Source organism: Drosophila grimshawi, unplaced genomic scaffold, assembly GCF_018153295.1.
Source record: "Drosophila grimshawi isolate 15287-2541.00 unplaced genomic scaffold, ASM1815329v1 contig_311, whole genome shotgun sequence".
NCBI classification, from domain to species: domain Eukaryota; kingdom Metazoa; phylum Arthropoda; class Insecta; order Diptera; family Drosophilidae; genus Drosophila; species Drosophila grimshawi.
The window spans coordinates 16,116,581-16,135,719 of NW_025063098.1; the positions used below are offsets into that span (position 1 = coordinate 16,116,581).

A 19,139-nucleotide genomic window follows, 5' to 3' on the forward strand; every position below is an offset into this window, starting at 1 on the left:
CAATTTCTTGCAATTTTCAATTTGAATAAAAGATAGAAAAGTACGGCAAAATTCAATTTACAACTTTTATTTACGCGCACACCCAAATTAACCATACAATTGGTATACATGTAAATATATACTTTTAAATATAGATATATGTTTTTTGTTGTTCAAATTCTCAATATATGTTTATATAGAATAAATGCTTTTGGTATTGGCTTTTAGCTTTAGCTAGAATATTATAATTAGGAGTATATTTCGGAATGTTACAATAGCTGCTTGTAAATACATTTACTATATATATATATATATATATATATAGATATATTGGGGGTGTAGCGAAAGATTCAACTTTGAAGTTTGAATTATCTGATTAACAATCGAGTTGCTTTCGAGATTAGCCCTTGAGCAGGCAACGAGTGTAGAATTCCCGATCGATGGCATCGCTTGGGATGTATGAGCTCCATTTGAAGATCAGCGCCAGCGTCTCCGTGGCACTCAGATGATCCAGGGCAATGTTGAGGAAACAGTTCCACGTGTAGAAGAAGTGACGGGAGAGCTGTTCCCGCTCCACGCTCGTCACCCGCTCGCAGTTGACGCAGATGAGGCGACCCCGCTGCACATCGACGAACTGCTCAAAGCAGCGTGCCCAGGCAGCGCCATTCAGTTGCCGGCCCACATCCTGGAACAGTTCGACGGCGCCATAATTCAACACAATCGGTAGCACCTTGGCCAAATTGTGCTCGGCCAGGTAGAATTTGGCGAGGATGTCGAGCAAAGCGGGCACAGCTTGCAGCACATCGAAACACTTCAGCTGCTCGCCGCGTGACCAGTAGTAACGCAGGAGAACTGCACCCAATCCGTGGTAGGCACACGCATTGTCGAAGCGCAGCGGGAAGGAGCAGTGGGTGCAGCGCGTGATCTCCACGCCGGCATTGAGCCGTGCGAATCCGCTCGCAATGTAATCCCTTGTCGCATCATCCATCTCCCAGATGAGCTCCGGATTCAGATAGTTGAAGTACATCTCGTAGCAATTGCGTTGCGCCTGCTCCGCACTATCTCCATGCTCGATCATAATCCCCGCCAGCTTCTCGAGCAGCTGGATCAGCTCACTCGCCGCATACTCGTCGAAGACGCCACGATAACGTTCCACACAATGGGTGCGACTGAATTTGGCGCTCTTGTGGATCAAGTACAGATTGTAGATGGTCTTCTCCTCGGGACTGATGACAATGCAGCTGGGCGTGGATGTGGCACGTTTGCCGCCGGCAGCAGCAGCAGCCAAGGAGCGACTGCTGCGACAAACAATTGCGTCATCATCATCATCATCCTGTGACTCGTAGCGCGCCTTAATATCCTTAAAGGGCAGCGAACGTTCGCTGGGCGGGATTAGTTCACGGACCAGTTGCTGCTGCTGCTCCTCGGCAAAGATGTTGAACTTGTACTTGATGATGTTCTTGCCAAATTTACCAGTCACCGTGAGCAGGGCATCCTTGAAGTGACCAGACGTTTTGGGCGCCTGCTTCAACAGATTATCGCAAAATGCATTCTCCAGCACATAAACCCCTCGAGGAGGATTATCAGCCTGATTAGAAGGTGGAGGAGGTGGCGGGGGAGGCGGCGTCGCTGTTGTTGTCACACTGCGCTCTGTGGTCGCCGAACTGCCGCCAGAGCTGTGCGTATCCAGTGCGCTGCCCGTGCACTGAGCAATGGCATCAAAGATCACGGATATATCATTCAAGAGCTCATATTGCTGGCGCTCGATGAGCCACTGCTTGAGCAGATTGAGCTGCTTCAGTTCGTAATTTTCGCGTGCCTTGTCCGCAAAGTATTTGACATGTTGGCGCAGCAGGCGGGCGCACTGCGTCAGCTTCGATTGCTCGATGAGGGAGATGGCGTGCGATTGCAGCGTCTGCAACTGGACGCCGTAAAGCGATCCGGTCTGGGTGAAGACAAAGATCTCATTGCCGGCAACGCGACAATCGACAATCCGCTCGAATTGATTGCACCACAGCACAACGGTGGACAGACGCACATCGAAGATGTACAGGCCCAGTTCGGTGTAGGCCAGCATAAAGTCAGTGCCGAGTCGCTGTAACTTGGCGAACTGCAGCTGCTGCGGCTGATGATCGAGCAGTTCATCGTTGGACTCGAGTGCATCGTCACCATCGGCGTTGTTAGCATTATTAAGCTCATCGTGGTCGCTGGCCTTCAATATCTTGACGGGTGCCGTGGCCAAAGCGGCCTTGAACTGATGCGTCTGCACCACCTCCCCCTCGAAGTCCACCTCCCAGATGCGGGTACCAGGACGGGCGCAATATATCCGAGAAGGCTGCAGCGACTCATGCGGCGAAATGAAGAAACAGGCACCAAAAGCGCCATCTCGTGGACGGTTGCCGATCTGCAAGCGAAAAGGAAAAACCACTAAATTTAATAAATTCCTATTTAATTATCTTATTGCATAAATTATTAAATTAATTCATTCAGACTAACAGCGGGGAGAAAATTGCTAATCTTGGATTTCATATTAATAAATATAGAAATCTAATAATGTTGGTTTTTGTATTATTAATAATCCATTTCAATAATTATTTCTTCAATAGCAACAGTTATCTTACAAATGTAGTCGGAACTAATTATTTATTAATATTTGTTTAGCTTACATTTTTTAAATATTATTTTTACTTTTTTAGTAAGATTTTGATAAGATAACTCACCTGCTTATACTCTTCGTACTCCGTGTTGCACAGGATGCATTTAGTGTTATTGGAAACGAGGAGCAGTGATTCAAAATCATCGATTTGGACAATGGGCGCATCCAGATAGAGGAGCGGATGCACAGACATATTGAAGAGCAGACTGTGACCAATGAACGTGGAGATGATCACTAGATTGACCTGGCCACGTGTGTCGCCATAGTAGAATTGCTTCTCATCCGGTGTCCAATGGATGCAGCTCACCTGCACCGACTGATCGGTGCTCAGATGAGTGACAATCACCTGGGGCGCTGCCTGTGCTGAGAGATTGACGGCATACACACAGATGAGAGAGCGTTGGGTGGCAAAGGCCACGTATTTGTTGTTGGCCGAGATGCTCAAGTGTGTGACGGGTCCATGCTTATTGGGGATCAGATGCATGAATTTGCCACCTCGGTTGAAGAAGTACAGGGAGCCCGAGGTGGCACCGAAGATGATGTAGTTATCGGATATATCGAAGCATGTGTACTAAAGCAAATGGTTATCATATATCCGCTTATCATCATTTGGCAAATAATTCTCTTGTTTTGTTACCTTGATCCGGTTGCTGTGCCTCAGTGGCTGCGACAGATGCTGCGAAAAATCAATAAAATTCGACAGACAGTATGCGTCAGTCATTTTGCTGTTCGTTTTGTGTTGGCCGGCGTTACAATGTTTACATTTCGCGCAACACTTAATTGCAAACTTTTTACGATTTAGCTTTTTCTGATTTATTCGTTTATTAATAATGCATTTTTACTGTTAACAAGCAAGCAAACAAAAAAAAAACAAGATGCAACTTTTACAGATGTTAACGCAGCGCTGCCAGTCTAATTGCACCTTGGATTCTGGCATCACTTACAACTTGTTTACATTTAGCGACAAATGTGTGGCAACCTTACACTGCACAGATGTTGCACTCGTTTTGTATTATAAATGACTTAAATAAATTGAAAACAAGCTAATAAATGTAATATTTAGTAATTTTTATTTTTTTGCAAAATACTATATGTATTATATTGTTGAATTACTAGCCGGTCACAAACAGCTGTTCGACTTCACCGCACCCCCATGCTCAGACCAGCGAGCTGTCAAATAAACGTCAAAACAGTTTGTGGTCGTCGCGATATGAAAAAAGTGCAAGCGCAAAGCAATGAAGAGTAAAACAAATACAAACACAAGACACTAAAATCCAAGTGATAAATAATTAGCAAAGCATAATTTGCATATGTAAAATCCAGCAAGATGGCTGAAAAGGAGCCAAAAACACCAGCACCATCGCCAACGGAAGAGGGAATCGCTTTGGCTGCTTCTGCTGCGGATCGTGTCGCCGACGATGGCGCAGCAGCAGATCCTAACGCCAGCAGCACCAACAACAACGACAACACAAGCAGCAGCAGTGGCAGCAGCAGCAGCACAAATGTAAAGGTTTTGATAATTGGCGCAGGAATGGCTGGTCTGTCCGCTGCCAATCATCTGTTGCAAAACGGTTGCGATGATTTTCTCATTGTGGAGGCTAGGGGACGTGTGGGTGGGCGTATTGTTTCCATACCGCTTACCAGCAATCAAAAGGTAAACCTATTATGTAAGCACCCTCATAGGACACAGGGAGGGTGTTGTCTTTGCGGGGGGCTGGGTAGGGCAAGCCATATTTTTATATTTTTGTCCACTCATTTTTTGTTGTTGTTTTGCCCCACAATATACAATTATAGATTTTTCCACGCGTTGACTTTAAAACTAACACATTTTTATATGAGCAGTAAAAATTAAATAACTGTAAAAATAAATATTGCTCAGCATGATATCTCGCCCATAAACATTGTTTTCGTTTTAATTAGTATTTACAAAAATATCACAAATTGCTGTTATTGCATTTTGTATTTCGTCCTTGGCCTTGTCCTTGCGCATTTTACTTGTTTGCATTTGCAGTGCATTTTGTGTTTGCTTTTCTTGACCGGAAGTGGGAAAATCGCACAGCTGACGAAAATTTCGCTGGCACTATTGTTATACAACTCACGCATTTCTAGATAAGATTATGCATATATATTTTACAGAGGGCGTTGCATCCAGCGACGGGTTAACAATCACGTAGACAGCATATAAACCAATATAGACTTTAAACATTATTTCTTTAGGTTTACTCGAATGCATTTCCCATATTTGTAGAAAAACCTTAAACTTTATAAATAAAATTGTTGTCTATCAGAGGATTTATGGTATATATATATTTATTATCATATAGGTCAGTTCTTATCTGACTTAATAGATAATATAGAAGTTTATCACTTTGTCAGTTGCACATCACAGGGGCCAGTTATCACTAGGAGTATAAATATATTAATTATACTTATGACATACATTACTATTATTTTTTAATAATGTATTAATTAAAATTTGTACACATATGTTAATAATAATACAAAACCAATATTATATATCTGTAAATACATTTTAGAGTTCTGTTAAATGTATTATATATATTTATTATCCAATATTACTTTTTTTTGTGATATTAAATAAATTAAGTAAAATATTAATTGAAACTTGCACATATATTAATATTTGTTTTTAATATTTGTTTGAAAATAATTTATTAATTAGAATTATATTATGAATACTCTGAATTATTTACGCTATTTTATCAATTAAATATCAAAATATAATACAATATAATAATAATACTTATCCAATTAATTATTAACTGTTACAGATATTCTAAGATATAAATTTATAATTATATTTTTATAATTTGTAGGTGGAACTGGGCGCAAATTGGATACACGGCGTACTTGGCAATCCGATATTTGAGATTGCCGTACAGCATGGACTAGTCAGCGTTGTGAACGTACCAAAGCCGCACAAAGTGGTGGCCACCACCGAAGATGGCCATCAGGTTCCTTTCAGCATACTGCAGGAGATCTACCAGGCGTATGTTTGTTTCCTACGCCGCTGTGATGAATATTTCCTCTGCCAGTACAGCCCGCCGCCGGACATCAATAGCGTTGGGGAGCACATCAACTATGAGATCGAGATCTATCTCAGCTCCGTGCAGGATCCAAAAGAGAAGCGCCTGAAACAATTGATATTCAATTGTCTGCTCAAGCGCGAAACCTGCATCACCGGCTGCCACAACATGAACGAGGTCGATTTGCTGGAATTGGGTAAGCAGCGTAAATGATATATTAATGCAGATTGAGATTATTAATTGTTTCACATCATATTGCAGGCAGCTACACTGAATTGCAGGGCGGTAATATTGTGCTGCCCTCCGGATACAGTTCGATATTGCGACCGCTTAGCGCACAGATACCCAAAGAGTCGATTGTGACCAAGTGCCCGGTGCGCAAGATACACTGGAAGCGAAAAAAGACATTCACCGGTCTGGAGACCGTTGACGAGGAGCACTCCGAGGACGAGGACGGGAATGATTCCGATGATTCGCAAAAGACAGTGACAGAAGTGCCGACAGCGTTGCGCGGCGCCTCCATCGAATCAAATGCGAGCAACAATTGTGATTATGATGCGTCCGAGGCGGGTACTGTTCGCGTCGACTGCGAGAATGGCCGAGTGTTCCATGCAGCGCATGTGATATGCACTATACCACTGGGCGTGCTGAAGCATACGCATAAGACTCTCTTCGATCCGGAGTTGCCGCACTACAAACAGGAATCCATTGAGAATCTCATGTTCGGCACCGTTGACAAAATATTTCTGGTCTATGAGCGTCCCTTCCTCAGCGCAGCCATATCGGAGGTGATGCTGCTCTGGGACGATGAGAAGCATGAGTCCGTTAGCCAGGAGGAGCGCGAAACGGAGGCGTACCTCAGCAAGCACTGGTTCAAGAAGATCTACTCTTTTGCCAAGGTGACGGACACCCTGCTGCTCGGTTGGGTGTCGGGTCGCGAGGCGGAGTATATGGAAACATTGTCCCATGAAATTGTCGCCGATAAATGCACCGAAATACTGCGAGATTTTCTACAGGATCCGTATGTACCCAAACCCAAGTTGTGTGTGTGGTAAGTGAATAGAATCTCTCTAAATACCTTAAGCTTATTAATTGATTGTTGATCATAGCACTAGCTGGAAGACACAGACGTACACGGGCGGTGCATACACCTCAATACCCGTGGGTGCAACACAGGAGGATATTGAGAATTTGGCGCAGCCGCTTTATGCCACGCCGCATGCCACAAAGGTGAGTTTTTGAGCTGAATACTCGTCTTATAAATGTTGCCAATTGATTTTCTCTCTCTTTGCAGCCGGCTATTGTGTTTGCTGGCGAGCATACTCATTCCAGTTTTTACTCAACCGTACACGGCGCCTATTTGAGCGGACGGACGGCGGCACAGTACTTGCTGGCCAGCGATGAACCCGACGAGATTATCATGGAGTCCGACGGCAGCGATTTAAGCGCCTGGATGCAGGGCATCGCCCTCGACTGAGCCGCCTCAACTCGACGACAACACGATTCATTCAATTTTGTTTTGTATTATAATTTATGTATGTCCAAACATTTTGTTGCTTTAAGGCACTTTTATTTATCGCTTCTGTCGCATAGAGGCTGCTTTTTAGCTAGTGATATAACGATTTGTATATTATGTTTTCATTGTGCATTTGTTTCTAATTGTTGATTTTGTTTTTTTCGATCAAATATCATTATTATTTTGTAATCCTTGAACAATTCATGCAACCTTATATTTATATATATACACATGGATCATTTGTTTGATAGATCCAAATGTATTTGAATACAAATATAAAAAGAAAAAACAAAAGAAAAAGAAAATTACTCTCCGTGCACGCTAAGCAGCTTTCACTGTAATGTTGTTAATCGTGAGAAAATGTGCACAAAATGGTAATTGTAATGAGAATCGATTAGACCATAATATATATATATATATACGCCTATTTTTATAAATTCATATTAAATGTAGTCGAAACTTGATTTAAGTTAGCTGCAATACATTATTAAATTCAAAAAATTCTCAAGCAAAGATCGGCGACAGAACAATTTCAAATGGAACAAATTGTAAATTTAATAAACTATGTAACTATGTATTGTTAATGTTAACTATTTTGCTAACTAAATTATGCATTAGTTAATTCTCTAAGGCAACCGATGATACTAAAATTATGTGTATCCAATATAGATCTACATATTTATTTGTATTTATTAACAGTTATTTCAACTTGTGCGCATACAGAGAAATAAATGAACACGCTAAATTGCAATAATGATTACATCTCATTTCTATTCAGCAACTTTCACAAATCAAAGGCATTCCTTTTTTAAATTCATTTCACTTTCTTTTACGTTTGCATATCAAAGTAGCCATTTATATTTTTCAAAATAATTTTATAATTTCAGATAAATATCTTCAGTCTACAAATTATCAGTTATAACAAAATAAAATTCCTTTAGTTTATCAATATCAATATCAATTCTTTTGCAACCGCAGTATTCGTATTCAACGTGGAAAAAGGTAATATTTCAATTGGGAACTCAATAGAGTAAATGATAAAAGATGAGTGAATCCTTCGAGCCGGAGTCGAACCAGCGACCTGTGGATGTCTATTTTTTTCGCAATTGTGCCCCAAAACTACAGTCCATCGCTCTACCAACTGAGCTATCGAAGGCGCAAATTCCGCGCCACACAAATGCAAATTTGAATATTGCACTTAAGAAAAGAGCAACGCGAATGAGGCAATTTTTCGGTGTATCTTAAAAATAATGCACATATTATCAAAAGGCAAATGTGCTAATATTAATTAGACTAAACAACCAGGTTTACTTTTTGTTTTGTGCTTTTGCATTTACCATTAGCAACAATATCCTTATTATGTGTAGCAAATATTTTTAAATGAGAAAAACACCTCATTCGGTCGCGCGGACTTAAAAAAGCACTTCTAATTTGATACCATCTATATCCATCTCACTCTAGCGCAAACCATATCAAGCCGCTTAGCCGCCTGCTTCAAATTCAAAGCTCATTTACTGTGATTGCGACTGCGACGGCAACGTCGCCAACAGGCAGACAGAATTGCTTCCATACGAAGTAGAAGCAACAACGCCGGCAGTTTACTTCCAATCGCCGGTTGTAGAGGTTCGTTGTTGTCAAAGCTACCAATACGTCACTATTCTTGTCTGCCATTTGCAAAAATAGAGCTGTCACCCTTTGGTTAACAACAACAACAAACAACAACTGCAACAGCAACTACAACTTCTTGAATTCAGCATCAACGCGTATTGTTGTCAGAATGTCGTACCACAAGCCCGAAGCTAAAACCGTGCAGGATTTGAAGGATGTGGCTCACAAGCTGCGTATTCATTCCATTAACAGCACGCAGGCCTCCAAATCTGGGTAAGCAGCGACCACGACCACAATCACTTTACCAACCCACCAACAAACAATCAGTGCTGGAAAAGTTGTGCACCTTGCACTTGTTGCGTGATCGAGCCGGCAAAGGTGACCTCAGGCTTAAGGCCGCCAAGCCGCACTTCGCCCAATGCAACGCCGTTCTAAAAATCCAAAACAAAAACCACGTTTTACTGTACATTTTGCAGTGTGCATACTACGAGCATATTCACACGTGCATTTGCCATTATTATATTGCTGATAAGCTGCGTTAATTTATTTGCTTGGGAATTTTTTTTCAAAATTTGAACATAACCTTCGCTGACCTTCATCAGAAACCTAGAGTTCAAATAGTGTAACTTTTACCAATTAGTAGTCGGCTTTGAGCATATCCAGTTTTTACACGCACATAAATATATATATATATATGTATATGTCACAGCGGGGCTTCAAAGAAAGTTCAGTGTGCGAAAGCTCTCTTTTCACATGTTTTCGTCAGTTGGCAACGCTTAACCATTGAAAATAGAGAACAACAACAACAGTTAAAGTTAATGGCTGATAATTCGCACTATGCTCTGACGTTTTTATGACCTTTATGATGGCATATGTAATTAGGCAACCAAATGCATGATAAGCTAAGTGCTTGAAGTAAATACTATTTCAATGCATTTCATCGCAATTGTGCTAAATCTTATCGCAACTCTGATTTTTGCTTTGCTGATAGCACTTTTTTTTTAATACATTGTATATATAACTATGTATATATTTGTGTCTTTGGGGGATAAGCAGATAACCTCCAGTTAGTTGAAGCTTAGATGCAAACAGAGGTGACCGCTTTGAAGTATGATTAACCTTGATTAGTTCTCTATAACCAAACAAATATATTTGCGCCATGTGCAGATCCAATTTCCAGACATATTCCACTGCACAGCCAGCATTCTTTCCAGACATGGGAACGATCATGTCTGAAGGGCCTGTGGCAACCGGTTTCCAGTTGAAAACATACACAAAAAAACGTGTGCGATAAGGCCTATTTATATGTACACATACACACACACAGCACTCGTATGTGTATATAAACAAACATTGTCGATAAGACGAGCCTCCATTTTGGGTGTAAAGTTTCAATTCTCCTCAGCATTCGCTTTCCAGAGTTGACAACGACACTTCCCGATCAACACTTTCCAACAGTGTTGGTAACAACTATTTTAGCTTTTTGTTTTTAATTTGAGCTGCAAAAAGAAATTTATAAAAAATATTTTAGTACATGTGAGCAACAATTACATTAGAAATAAATTGACAAAATTTCGTTGTTTTTAGCTAGCAGCAAAAAGCTATTTTACCCTTTTTCTTGTAGTTATAAATTAATAGATATAAGCTGCAATTAAATTATAAATTAAATTAATCCCATTTCGTTCCTTTTGTTTATTTAGCCGCAAACAGCAAATTTGCTGTTATTAATAAGATATAAGCAGCAAATAAGTTATCAATTAATTGTTATAATAAAAAAGCTTCTTTCGCTCACCATAAATTTTCCAGCATTTGATTTGTTGTTGCATTTTTAGAAGTACCCAAAAATAGAAACCTTTTGTATTTATATATTGGACACCCTTTGCCCTCTCTTTGCAGTCATCCGACATCGTGCAGTTCGCTGGCCGAGATCATGTCCGTGCTGTTCTTCCAGCAGATGCGCCTGAACCTGAAGCATCCGCGCGATCCGTCTAGCGATCGCCTCATCCTCTCCAAGGGGCATGCGGCGCCCATTCTGTATGCCGCCTGGGCAGAGGCGGGCCTCTTTCCCGTATCGGAGTTGAACAATCTGCGCAAGATCGACAGCGATCTGGAGGGACATCCGACGCCTCGTCTCAATTTCATTGATGTGGGCACTGGTTCGTTGGGTCAGGGTGTCGCCGTCGGTGCTGGCATGGCGTATGTGGGCAAGAATCTGGACAATGCCTCGTATCGCACCTATGTGATTGTCGGCGATGGCGAATCCGCCGAGGGTTCCGTCTGGGAATCCCTGCACTTTGCCGCCCACTACAAGCTGGACAATCTGTGCGTGATCTTCGATGTGAATCGGCTGGGCCAATCGGAGCCCACCTCCTTGCAGCATCAGATGGACGTGTATCGGGATCGCCTGGAGGCATTCGGTTTCAATGCCCTCGTCGTCGATGGCCATGACATCGATGAGCTGTGCAAGGCTCTCCACTGCGCCGAGAGCACCAAGAACAAACCCACTGCCATCATAGCGAAGACCTACAAGGGCAAGGACTTTCCCGAGATTGAGGATCTGGATAATTGGCATGGCAAGCCGCTGGGCGATAAGGCGGCCGGTGTCATCAAGCATCTGCAGGGTCTCATTGTCAACCAGAACGTGAAGATGTCACCCAAAAAGACGTGCAAAACAGGCCAAGCGCCCGAAGTCGATATCAATAATATCAAGCTGTGTACACCGCCCAGCTACAAACTGGGTGATTCGATTGCAACGCGTCTGGCATACGGCACAGCTCTGGCCAAGATTGGGGCTGACAATGATCGGGTGATTGCCCTCGACGGTGATACGAAGAACTCAACGTATTCGGACAAGTTGCGCAATGCGTATCCGGAGCGTTACATCGAATGCTTCATTGCGGAGCAGAATCTGGTGGGTGTGGCAATTGGGGCCGCCTGTCGTCGACGCACCGTCGCCTTCGTCTCCACCTTTGCCACGTTCTTTACGCGCGCCTATGATCAGATTCGGATGGGTGCCATTTCGCAGACGAATGTGAATTTCGTTGGTTCGCATTGCGGTTGCAGCATCGGCGAAGATGGTCCCTCCCAGATGGGCCTCGAGGATATCGCCCTGTTCCGTACCATACCAGGCAGCACCGTCTTCTATCCCTCGGACGCTGTGAGCACGGAGCGGGCTGTTGAGCTCGCCGCGAACACAAAGGGCGTCTGCTTCATACGCACCTCGCGTCCCAATACGGCTGTCATCTACAACAATGATGAGATCTTCACCATTGGCCGGGGCAAGGTGGTGCGCCAGAAGCCATCCGATGAGGTACTACTCATTGGTGGCGGCATCACTCTGTACGAGTGCCTCGCCGCTGCCGAGCAGCTGGAGAAGGAGTGCATCACGGCACGTGTCATAGATCCTTTCACCGTGAAGCCACTCGATGTGGATCTGATACTGGAGCATGGCAAGCTGTGTGGCGGTCGCATCGTTGTTGTCGAGGATCATTACCAGTGAGTTGCGGAAAACAGTTTTCCCCTCTTTTTCACTCACTTGTCTAATTGTAATCTCTGCTTACAGGCAAGGCGGTCTGGGTGAGGCTGTGCTGAGCGCTCTAGCCGCGCATCGCAACTTCGTGGTCAAGCATCTGTTTGTGCCCACTGTGCCGCGCTCGGGTCCGCCAGCGGTGCTGATTGACATGTTTGGCATCTCGGCTCGCAACATTGTCGAAGCTGCTAATAGCATCATGAAGAAGTGAGCTGCGTCTCTCCATATATATATATATATATATACACACACACATAATGTGCACTCTAAGATTGATATCCATAATTCCCATGTTCAAATACGAATTTTTACTAAATTCACAATAAATTCTTTCTCAATACAAGTCAAATGTTGCCAATTATTGCTCCTCTTTATTTTTTAAACACATCAGAATGCGGGCGCAAATTTATAGAGTGTGACCAGCGCCCGCTGCGTTAGCTTAAGAATTTCTACAGCTACCCATGTGGCAACGCTGTTCAGATGTCAACATTTTGCATGTACAGCAACTAGTTGAAATTAACTGGCGCTAAAACATTGTTGTGTGTTGGATGCATTTTGTGCTTACAAGCGAATTAAATATACATAAATGTCGAGTGAAAGTGAGGAATACTACTCCGACGAGGAGCCTGAAATCATCAGTGGCACATCGTCATCGATAGGTGAATAATGAGCACAATAATGATAAAGAATAAAATCTTAATTAGCAACATGTGTGTTTTTAAGGCAACTCAAATGGCAGCCGCAGCGTTGCCAGTCTCACTGCAAATTCCACCAGTATCAAGAGTGATGCCACCAACTTGACCATTGAGGACTCCGATGCCGATGACGATGACGATGCCGATGGTACCAGTTTGCGTCGACCCCAGTTCCGTAGACGTCGCGGCCGTGCGGCAATTCTTTCCGACAGCGAAGACGAGGAGGAAGAGAATGCGGAGGAGGCGGATGAGGATGATGATGAGGATGAACTGGAGCAGCGTGCACTCTCGCCGCGCACGCGCATGAGCATCACTGGTGTACGTCCGGCTGACATGAGCGATGGTTCCAGCGATCTGGAATTCAGCAATGATGACGAGCAGCAAAGCTCGTCTCTGAAGAAGGAGGTGCCTGAGGAGGAAGCAGCTGTTATTGCTGGTGCTCAATCGCCTCGTTATACCTCACAATTTGCAAGTAGCATTGTGGAGTCCTTGCACTCTACAATTTTCCCCATCGCTGAGCCCGAGGAGCAGCAGCATCAACTGTCCAACGAGTCCAGTAGCAGCGATGTGATCATCTGCAGCAATCGGGAGACGCCCATTGAGATATTAAGCAGCTCCGAGGATGAGACGAGCTACACCAACAACAAGGAGAACAAATCGAATCGCATTTATTCGCCACGCAGCAGCTCTGAAGCGCCGAGCAGGAATCGATCAAGCAGCAAACTCGTTCAGCCCACCATTATGGCGGCCATGAAGAAGTCTTCGCCAGGACGTCGATCCGGTGTTAATGGTCAAAGTGTCTCTCAGGATTTCTATGATAAGGAATCGCTTAAGCTGTCCGAAATGCGATCGCACCTCAATGAAGCGTTAGGCCTTCACGATAAGGTGTCCCACAAGTTGCCCGACAAGGGCGCCCAAATGTTGAAGCGCATCGAAGGCCTCCGTCTGGACATTGACATCAAATCCAAATATATCGCTGGACTCAACGTGCAGAAGGATATTCCACCAGTCAAGCTGCCATCGCAAAAAATAACAGCAAAACAGGAGAGCGACGAGTTTGGCTGGGATCAGCTTTCGGCTGCGGTTAATCAGATTAAGCCAACGCATACCGGCGCCCGTGGCATGGCCACATTCAATGCCATGAGAGCGCTGACCGTGGATTCCCTAAAGGTGCGTTAGCATACAACAACCCTTCACCAATCCTCTCATTCGCCTTGCATGATGAGTTCTGCTAGAACGGATATCTGAGATGTGTGCACCGTTTTCTGTCTGCGCCTGGGCACGAGTTAATGTGCGGGCGCCTGGCACTGGTCACGCTCTGATTATAACCAACACCAATTCTGATGCACTTCCTCTTATTCCTTTTTTGCCTCACCAAATTCGTTGCTTGCTTTAATTGTGTTCTCATTTGCAGGATCTGCATGGTTCGCTGAAGGGTTGTCCGGCGGAGGATGTGCTCGCCGATGATCCGGCTGGATTGAAGGTGCAGCTGATGAATCACCAGAAGCATGCGCTCGTCTGGATGTTCTGGCGCGAGCAACAGCGTCCACGCGGCGGCATCTTGGCCGATGATATGGGGCTGGGCAAGACTCTCACCATGATCTCCCTGGTGCTCGCCTGCAAGAATCGACAGGAGAGCGACGCGGACGCCAAATCCGCCAGCAGCGATGACGAACCGGATACGGACAAGCAGCGAAAAAGTGTGGGCGGATGGAGTTCCAAGGGGCGCAAGGAAAGTTAGTATTTAATACTAATATTATATATTATATAATATATAATGTATATTATATTTATATTTATATTTAAATATATTTCTTTAACAGCCTACAAAGGTGGCACCTTAGTCATTTGCCCCGCCAGCTTACTGCGTCAGTGGGAGGCTGAGGTGGCCTCGAAATTGACACGGCATCGCCTCACTGTCTGTGTCCATCATGGCAACAATCGGGAGACGAAGGCAAAGCATCTGCGCACCTACGACATGGTCGTGACCACTTACAACATTGTCGCCAGGGAGCAGAAAATGATGGGCGCCTTGTTTGGCGTCAAGTGGCATCGCATAATTCTGGATGAGGCGCATGTGGTGCGCAACCACAAGTCGCAGTCATCGATGGCTGTCAGCGAGATGCGTGCCAAATTCCGTTGGGCTCTAACTGGTACTCCCATCCAGAACAAGGAGCTGGATGTGTATGCGCTGCTGAAGTTTCTGCGCTGCACACCCTTCGATGATCTGGCCACGTGGAAGCGCTGGATCGATAATAAAAGCGCTGGCGGGCAGGAGCGTTTGAATTTGCTAATGAAATCGTTAATGTTGAGGCGCACCAAGGCGCAACTGCAGCTGGATGGTAAACTCAGTAGTTTGCCTAACAAAGAGATACGCTTGATCGAGATGAATCTCGACAAGGATGAGATGAATGTGTATTCTAAGGTTATGGCCTTCTCGCAAACCCTATTCGCACAGTTTCTGTTCCAGCGTGCCGAAAAGGATTCGGATGCGCATTTCGTAAACGATGCCTGCAAACCGACACATAATCAAATCAAGGATCCCAACGGTGCCTACTATAAAATGCATGAGAAATTCTCACGCATGGCCGGGCACAACAAGGAGGTGAAGTCCCATGAGATTCTGGTATTGCTGCTTCGTCTCCGGCAAATATGCTGTCACCCGGGACTCATCGATTCGGTATGAGAATGAACATAAGCAAAAATGTTGTCTTAAAAGTCGAATATATATTGTTTTCGATTTAGATGTTAGAGGAGGAAGGGTCTACGAGCATTGGGCATGATGAGAGCGATGGCTATACGCACGAAATTGATCTGCTGGATCAGCTCAATAAGATGACCATCAATGACAGCGCCAGTTCCAGTTCATCACGGCGTTCCAGCAATGGCAACAGTCGCGGCAGCGGGGGGAATGATGATGTGCGTCTGGCCAAAGCCTCAAAGAATGTGCTGAAGCGCAGCAATCCCGTCTTCAATCTGTGTCGTCCCTCAACGAAAATGCTGAAAGTCTTAGAGATCCTGAAGACGAACATTCTGAAATCGGATGATAAAGTCATCATTGTATCGCAGTGGACATCGATGTTGGACATTTTGCGTGATCTTTTGCAGCAAGAAAAGCTGGCAGCGCTTTCACTAAATGGCAGTATTCCTGTCAAGAATCGTCAGAATATTGTCAATGAGTTTAACGATGCGCGCAACTCCAAACGCATTTTGCTTCTTTCTTTAACGGCGGGCGGCGTTGGCCTCAATCTGATTGGTGCCAATCATTTAATCTTACTCGATTTGCATTGGAATCCCCAGTTGGAGGCACAGGCCCAGGATCGCATCTATCGTGTGGGTCAAAAGAAAGATGTATTCATATATAAGATCGTGTGCCTCGAGACCGTTGAGCAGCGCATCAAAGCGCTCCAGGATCGCAAGATGGCGCTGGCCGAGGGTGTACTAACTGGCAAGGTCAGCTCCAAGCTGTCCATCGATGATCTCAAGGGTCTGTTCGGCATGTGAATCCTCATTTCTCCAACAATTCCATATTCCATATAAGAAATAAAATTCAAAGAATAGTTTTTATTTTCTTTATTTTTAGCATAAGTTTTTTATTTTTCTTTATTGAAACTTGATTTTTAAAGCATTTTATTTTCGCTACGATACAAATTTGAAATGTTTTACAATATGATTTCCATTTAAATTGAAGTGCATTTTTTAGGTTATTTTATTTTTTAGCTAGTACTGTTTAACTGTTCCAAGTTTTAGGCAAGTTTTACTTACATACAAAAAATATAAAAATTCAAATTGAAAGAAAAGTAATAATTTAACTACAATTTGAATAGCATTTGGTTTGAATAGCGTTTTTGGTTCTTGTCGATCCTAAGTAAAATATACACACAATGTACACACAAAATACAATGAACTTAAAACTAGAGAGTGAATACTAAGTTTTCTATCGTTAATAATAATAATAATAATTAAAAGAGAACATTATATAATAACTAACTGAATGATTCCGTTGATACGACAGCGCACAGCCCAAGGAAATGTAACATTTTGAAGGAAAGAATATAACTATTATTTGTTCTAAGTAATTAATGCATTGTGCTGCAAGCTGATATAATCTCAGATTGAAATATTATACTATATATATATATATATATGTATATACATATACATTGAAGAAACGTTTTACTAATTATCCAAATGCTGTACAATAGTTTTCAATAAATGGTGCAAGCTTACGACTAGATTTCATATATCATATCCATATATATATATAGTGGTGCAGATCGTTTAAAGATTCTTAGTTTCGGAGCACTTTCAGCAAGAATAGCTTAAATTCTTTACTCAGCTCATTAATTATTAAGCATAGCAATAGTTGTTAATATTTATTAGTTTTAAGAGTAAACAATGTGAGAGCGTTAGCATATTAATTTTATTATTATTATTAATTTCTATCTTGGGAATTGTTGCCGAGTTTCGCTTCCAGATGACCAGAGTCCAATTTCCAGCCAAAAGATTTCGTTTATTTGGTGCTGCTTCTATTTTTGTTTTTAATTTTGTTTTATTTTTCGTCTTTTCAATTATCGCTAAACGCGAGAGTGGAAAAGATATTTATATGTACATATATGGAATTAATTAATAGTTTTTAACTTCTAAAACCTACGTTTGCTAATTAGCAAACAAAAATAAAAATAAAAATAAAAACCCAAAAATTAATTTGATATTGGTAATCTTAAGACTTAAGCACAAATGTGGCATAAAACTGTTTTTAATGATAACGAGCGCTGGCATAATCCCAGCGTGCCCATATGGCTGCACTGTCTCTGGCCATAAAATGCATTAAAATCATTGTAATGCCCAAGTCAGAGACCAACCAAGCAGTCCTTGGACCCGAACCTGGGCCTCTTACCTGGCCAGCCAGGATGAGTTCGCAGTGCGCGCTCGTAAAACCAAATTTTATAGCAACAACGATGACGATGACGACGACGATGACGATGACGACGGCGATGACGACGGCGACGGCGACGACCACCTTTGTCCAAGGCAGCTAAAAATTTGACTTGGTCGTGGAATTGGTTTTTGTGAAGTTCAGTTCCAGCTACCTTGGCTGGCTTTGGGCGCAGCTGAAATTGCCGCTTTCAGGTAGTCTACTTCTCTTCCTTTATCATGCCAAATGTGATTTTTATGGCGCACTTTAAGTTAATGCCAAGCAGCCGCAAAAGAAGCAATAAGAACAACAACGGCAGCAACTTCTTTTGCCATGCCTGATTTTCAATTGTCACAGTTCAACGACTAATTGCAATTGAGCTGAATGTACATTGAAATCCACTTTGTCATACATATATAGACACATGTATTGCGCATATAATATATATGAGTACATAAGAGCATATAAGTGTTAACAACAGCAATCTGAAGGATTGTCCATAGATTGCTCAGTTGTCCGCTGGAAATACTCTTCTCGCCAGGAGTTGGCACAATGCGTCTCTAAAAATGTAAGCCTATTTTTATGGGTAGTAATTTATATTATTTTTTTTATATGAGCTCTGTATTTACTAACCCTTCTATCTATTTGTACATCATAATGTTATCTGGCATCTATATCTACTAATCTATCTCAGATGAATATCATAAAGATATCCACCTTATGAATAGGATATACATATTTTAATAAATTGAGAATGTTTTTCCCTTAACTGTACCTTCAAATATTCATATTTTTATCTAAATAATATATCCGTTTTTTATAAATGACATTTTAATTAATGAAACATAAAAGATACAGATACATTGGTACTGACAGACCTATCTATATGTAGATCATGAAGTTATCTATCATCTATATCTACTAATCATAAAGATATCCACTTTATGAATATGAATAAGTACACATATAAGGCAAGTCTAAATAGTTATATAAAATACCCATGCGGATCTTTTTATTTACCTAACACGTGCCTCAAATAAATGTTTAAATGCTTCTAGAGGGTATTTTAAGTTTGTTGTCAAGCAACAATCGTTACTTAATCGTAGAGTATATTTGCTTCGTTTTGTCGATAAATATTCCAACGCTGGTTGTGTTTATTTGCTCGACTCCAGTTTTTACGATCGCCACAAA

At 42.6% G+C, this 19,139-nt stretch overlaps 5 protein-coding genes and 1 non-coding gene across 6 annotated transcripts in view; 3 read left to right on the forward strand and 3 right to left on the reverse strand.

Moving 5' to 3' along the window:
- Positions 1-51: 51 nt before the first annotated feature.
- Positions 52-3,572, reverse strand: LOC6567982 (Hermansky-Pudlak syndrome 5 protein homolog). Its single transcript, XM_001994038.2, has 3 exons — positions 3,273-3,572; positions 2,700-3,206; positions 52-2,383 (listed from the first exon to the last, which is right to left on the reverse strand). The coding sequence occupies exons 1-3, from the start codon at positions 3,354-3,356 to the stop codon at positions 380-382; spliced, it is 2,595 nt and encodes an 864-aa protein (XP_001994074.1). The 5' UTR covers positions 3,357-3,572; the 3' UTR covers positions 52-379.
- A 227-nt stretch (positions 3,573-3,799) lies between these two features.
- LOC6567981 (peroxisomal N(1)-acetyl-spermine/spermidine oxidase) lies at positions 3,800-7,949 on the forward strand. Its single transcript, XM_001994037.2, has 5 exons — positions 3,800-4,289; positions 5,473-5,878; positions 5,944-6,733; positions 6,792-6,912; positions 6,977-7,949. Exons 1-5 carry the CDS (start codon positions 3,963-3,965, stop codon positions 7,157-7,159), a joined length of 1,827 nt encoding a protein of 608 aa, XP_001994073.1. The 5' UTR covers positions 3,800-3,962; the 3' UTR covers positions 7,160-7,949.
- Positions 7,950-8,251: 302 nt separating this feature from the next.
- Positions 8,252-8,354, reverse strand: Trnay-gua. The gene is made up of 2 exons: positions 8,318-8,354; positions 8,252-8,287 (listed from the first exon to the last, which is right to left on the reverse strand). It is a non-coding gene; the product is annotated as a tRNA-Tyr (tRNA).
- Positions 8,355-8,716: 362 nt separating this feature from the next.
- Positions 8,717-12,678, forward strand: LOC6567979 (transketolase-like protein 2). Its single transcript, XM_001994036.2, has 3 exons — positions 8,717-9,079; positions 10,703-12,301; positions 12,369-12,678. Exons 1-3 carry the CDS (start codon positions 8,976-8,978, stop codon positions 12,544-12,546), a joined length of 1,881 nt encoding a protein of 626 aa, XP_001994072.1. The 5' UTR covers positions 8,717-8,975; the 3' UTR covers positions 12,547-12,678.
- A 165-nt stretch (positions 12,679-12,843) lies between these two features.
- Positions 12,844-16,590, forward strand: LOC6567978 (transcription termination factor 2). The gene is made up of 5 exons (XM_001994035.2): positions 12,844-12,994; positions 13,059-14,200; positions 14,445-14,766; positions 14,854-15,710; positions 15,776-16,590. The coding sequence occupies exons 1-5, from the start codon at positions 12,922-12,924 to the stop codon at positions 16,532-16,534; spliced, it is 3,153 nt and encodes a 1,050-aa protein (XP_001994071.1). The 5' UTR covers positions 12,844-12,921; the 3' UTR covers positions 16,535-16,590.
- Positions 16,591-17,393: 803 nt separating this feature from the next.
- Positions 17,394-19,139, reverse strand: part of LOC6567977 (protein doublesex) — a 44,757-nt gene continuing 43,011 nt past the window's right edge. Inside the window, exon 4 of the mRNA XM_043215178.1 lies at positions 17,394-17,607. The gene's annotated coding sequence lies outside the window, so the exon portion shown is untranslated. The remainder of the gene's footprint in view (positions 17,608-19,139) is intronic.

Bases quoted from the DNA above. Each gene is read 5' to 3' on its own strand.
- LOC6567982 (XM_001994038.2), bottom strand. From the start codon at position 3,356: ATGACTGACGCATACTGTCTGTCGAATTTTATTGATTTTTCGCAGCAT. The intron at 3,207-3,272 runs GTAACAAAACAA...CATTTGCTTTAG, and splicing joins GGCACAGCAACCGGATCAAG to TACACATGCTTCGATATATC. The intron at 2,384-2,699 runs GTGAGTTATCTT...TTTCGCTTGCAG, and splicing joins AGTACGAAGAGTATAAGCAG to ATCGGCAACCGTCCACGAGA.
- LOC6567981 (XM_001994037.2), top strand. From the start codon at position 3,963: ATGGCTGAAAAGGAGCCAAAAACACCAGCACCATCGCCAACGGAAGAG. The intron at 5,879-5,943 runs GTAAGCAGCGTA...ATCATATTGCAG, and splicing joins GGTCGATTTGCTGGAATTGG to GCAGCTACACTGAATTGCAG. The intron at 6,913-6,976 runs GTGAGTTTTTGA...CTCTCTTTGCAG, and splicing joins CCACGCCGCATGCCACAAAG to CCGGCTATTGTGTTTGCTGG.
- LOC6567979 (XM_001994036.2), top strand. From the start codon at position 8,976: ATGTCGTACCACAAGCCCGAAGCTAAAACCGTGCAGGATTTGAAGGAT. The intron at 9,080-10,702 runs GTAAGCAGCGAC...CTCTCTTTGCAG, and splicing joins ACGCAGGCCTCCAAATCTGG to TCATCCGACATCGTGCAGTT. The intron at 12,302-12,368 runs GTGAGTTGCGGA...CTCTGCTTACAG, and splicing joins GTTGTCGAGGATCATTACCA to GCAAGGCGGTCTGGGTGAGG.
- LOC6567978 (XM_001994035.2), top strand. From the start codon at position 12,922: ATGTCGAGTGAAAGTGAGGAATACTACTCCGACGAGGAGCCTGAAATC. The intron at 12,995-13,058 runs GTGAATAATGAG...TGTGTTTTTAAG, and splicing joins TGGCACATCGTCATCGATAG to GCAACTCAAATGGCAGCCGC. The intron at 15,711-15,775 runs GTATGAGAATGA...TTTTCGATTTAG, and splicing joins ACCCGGGACTCATCGATTCG to ATGTTAGAGGAGGAAGGGTC.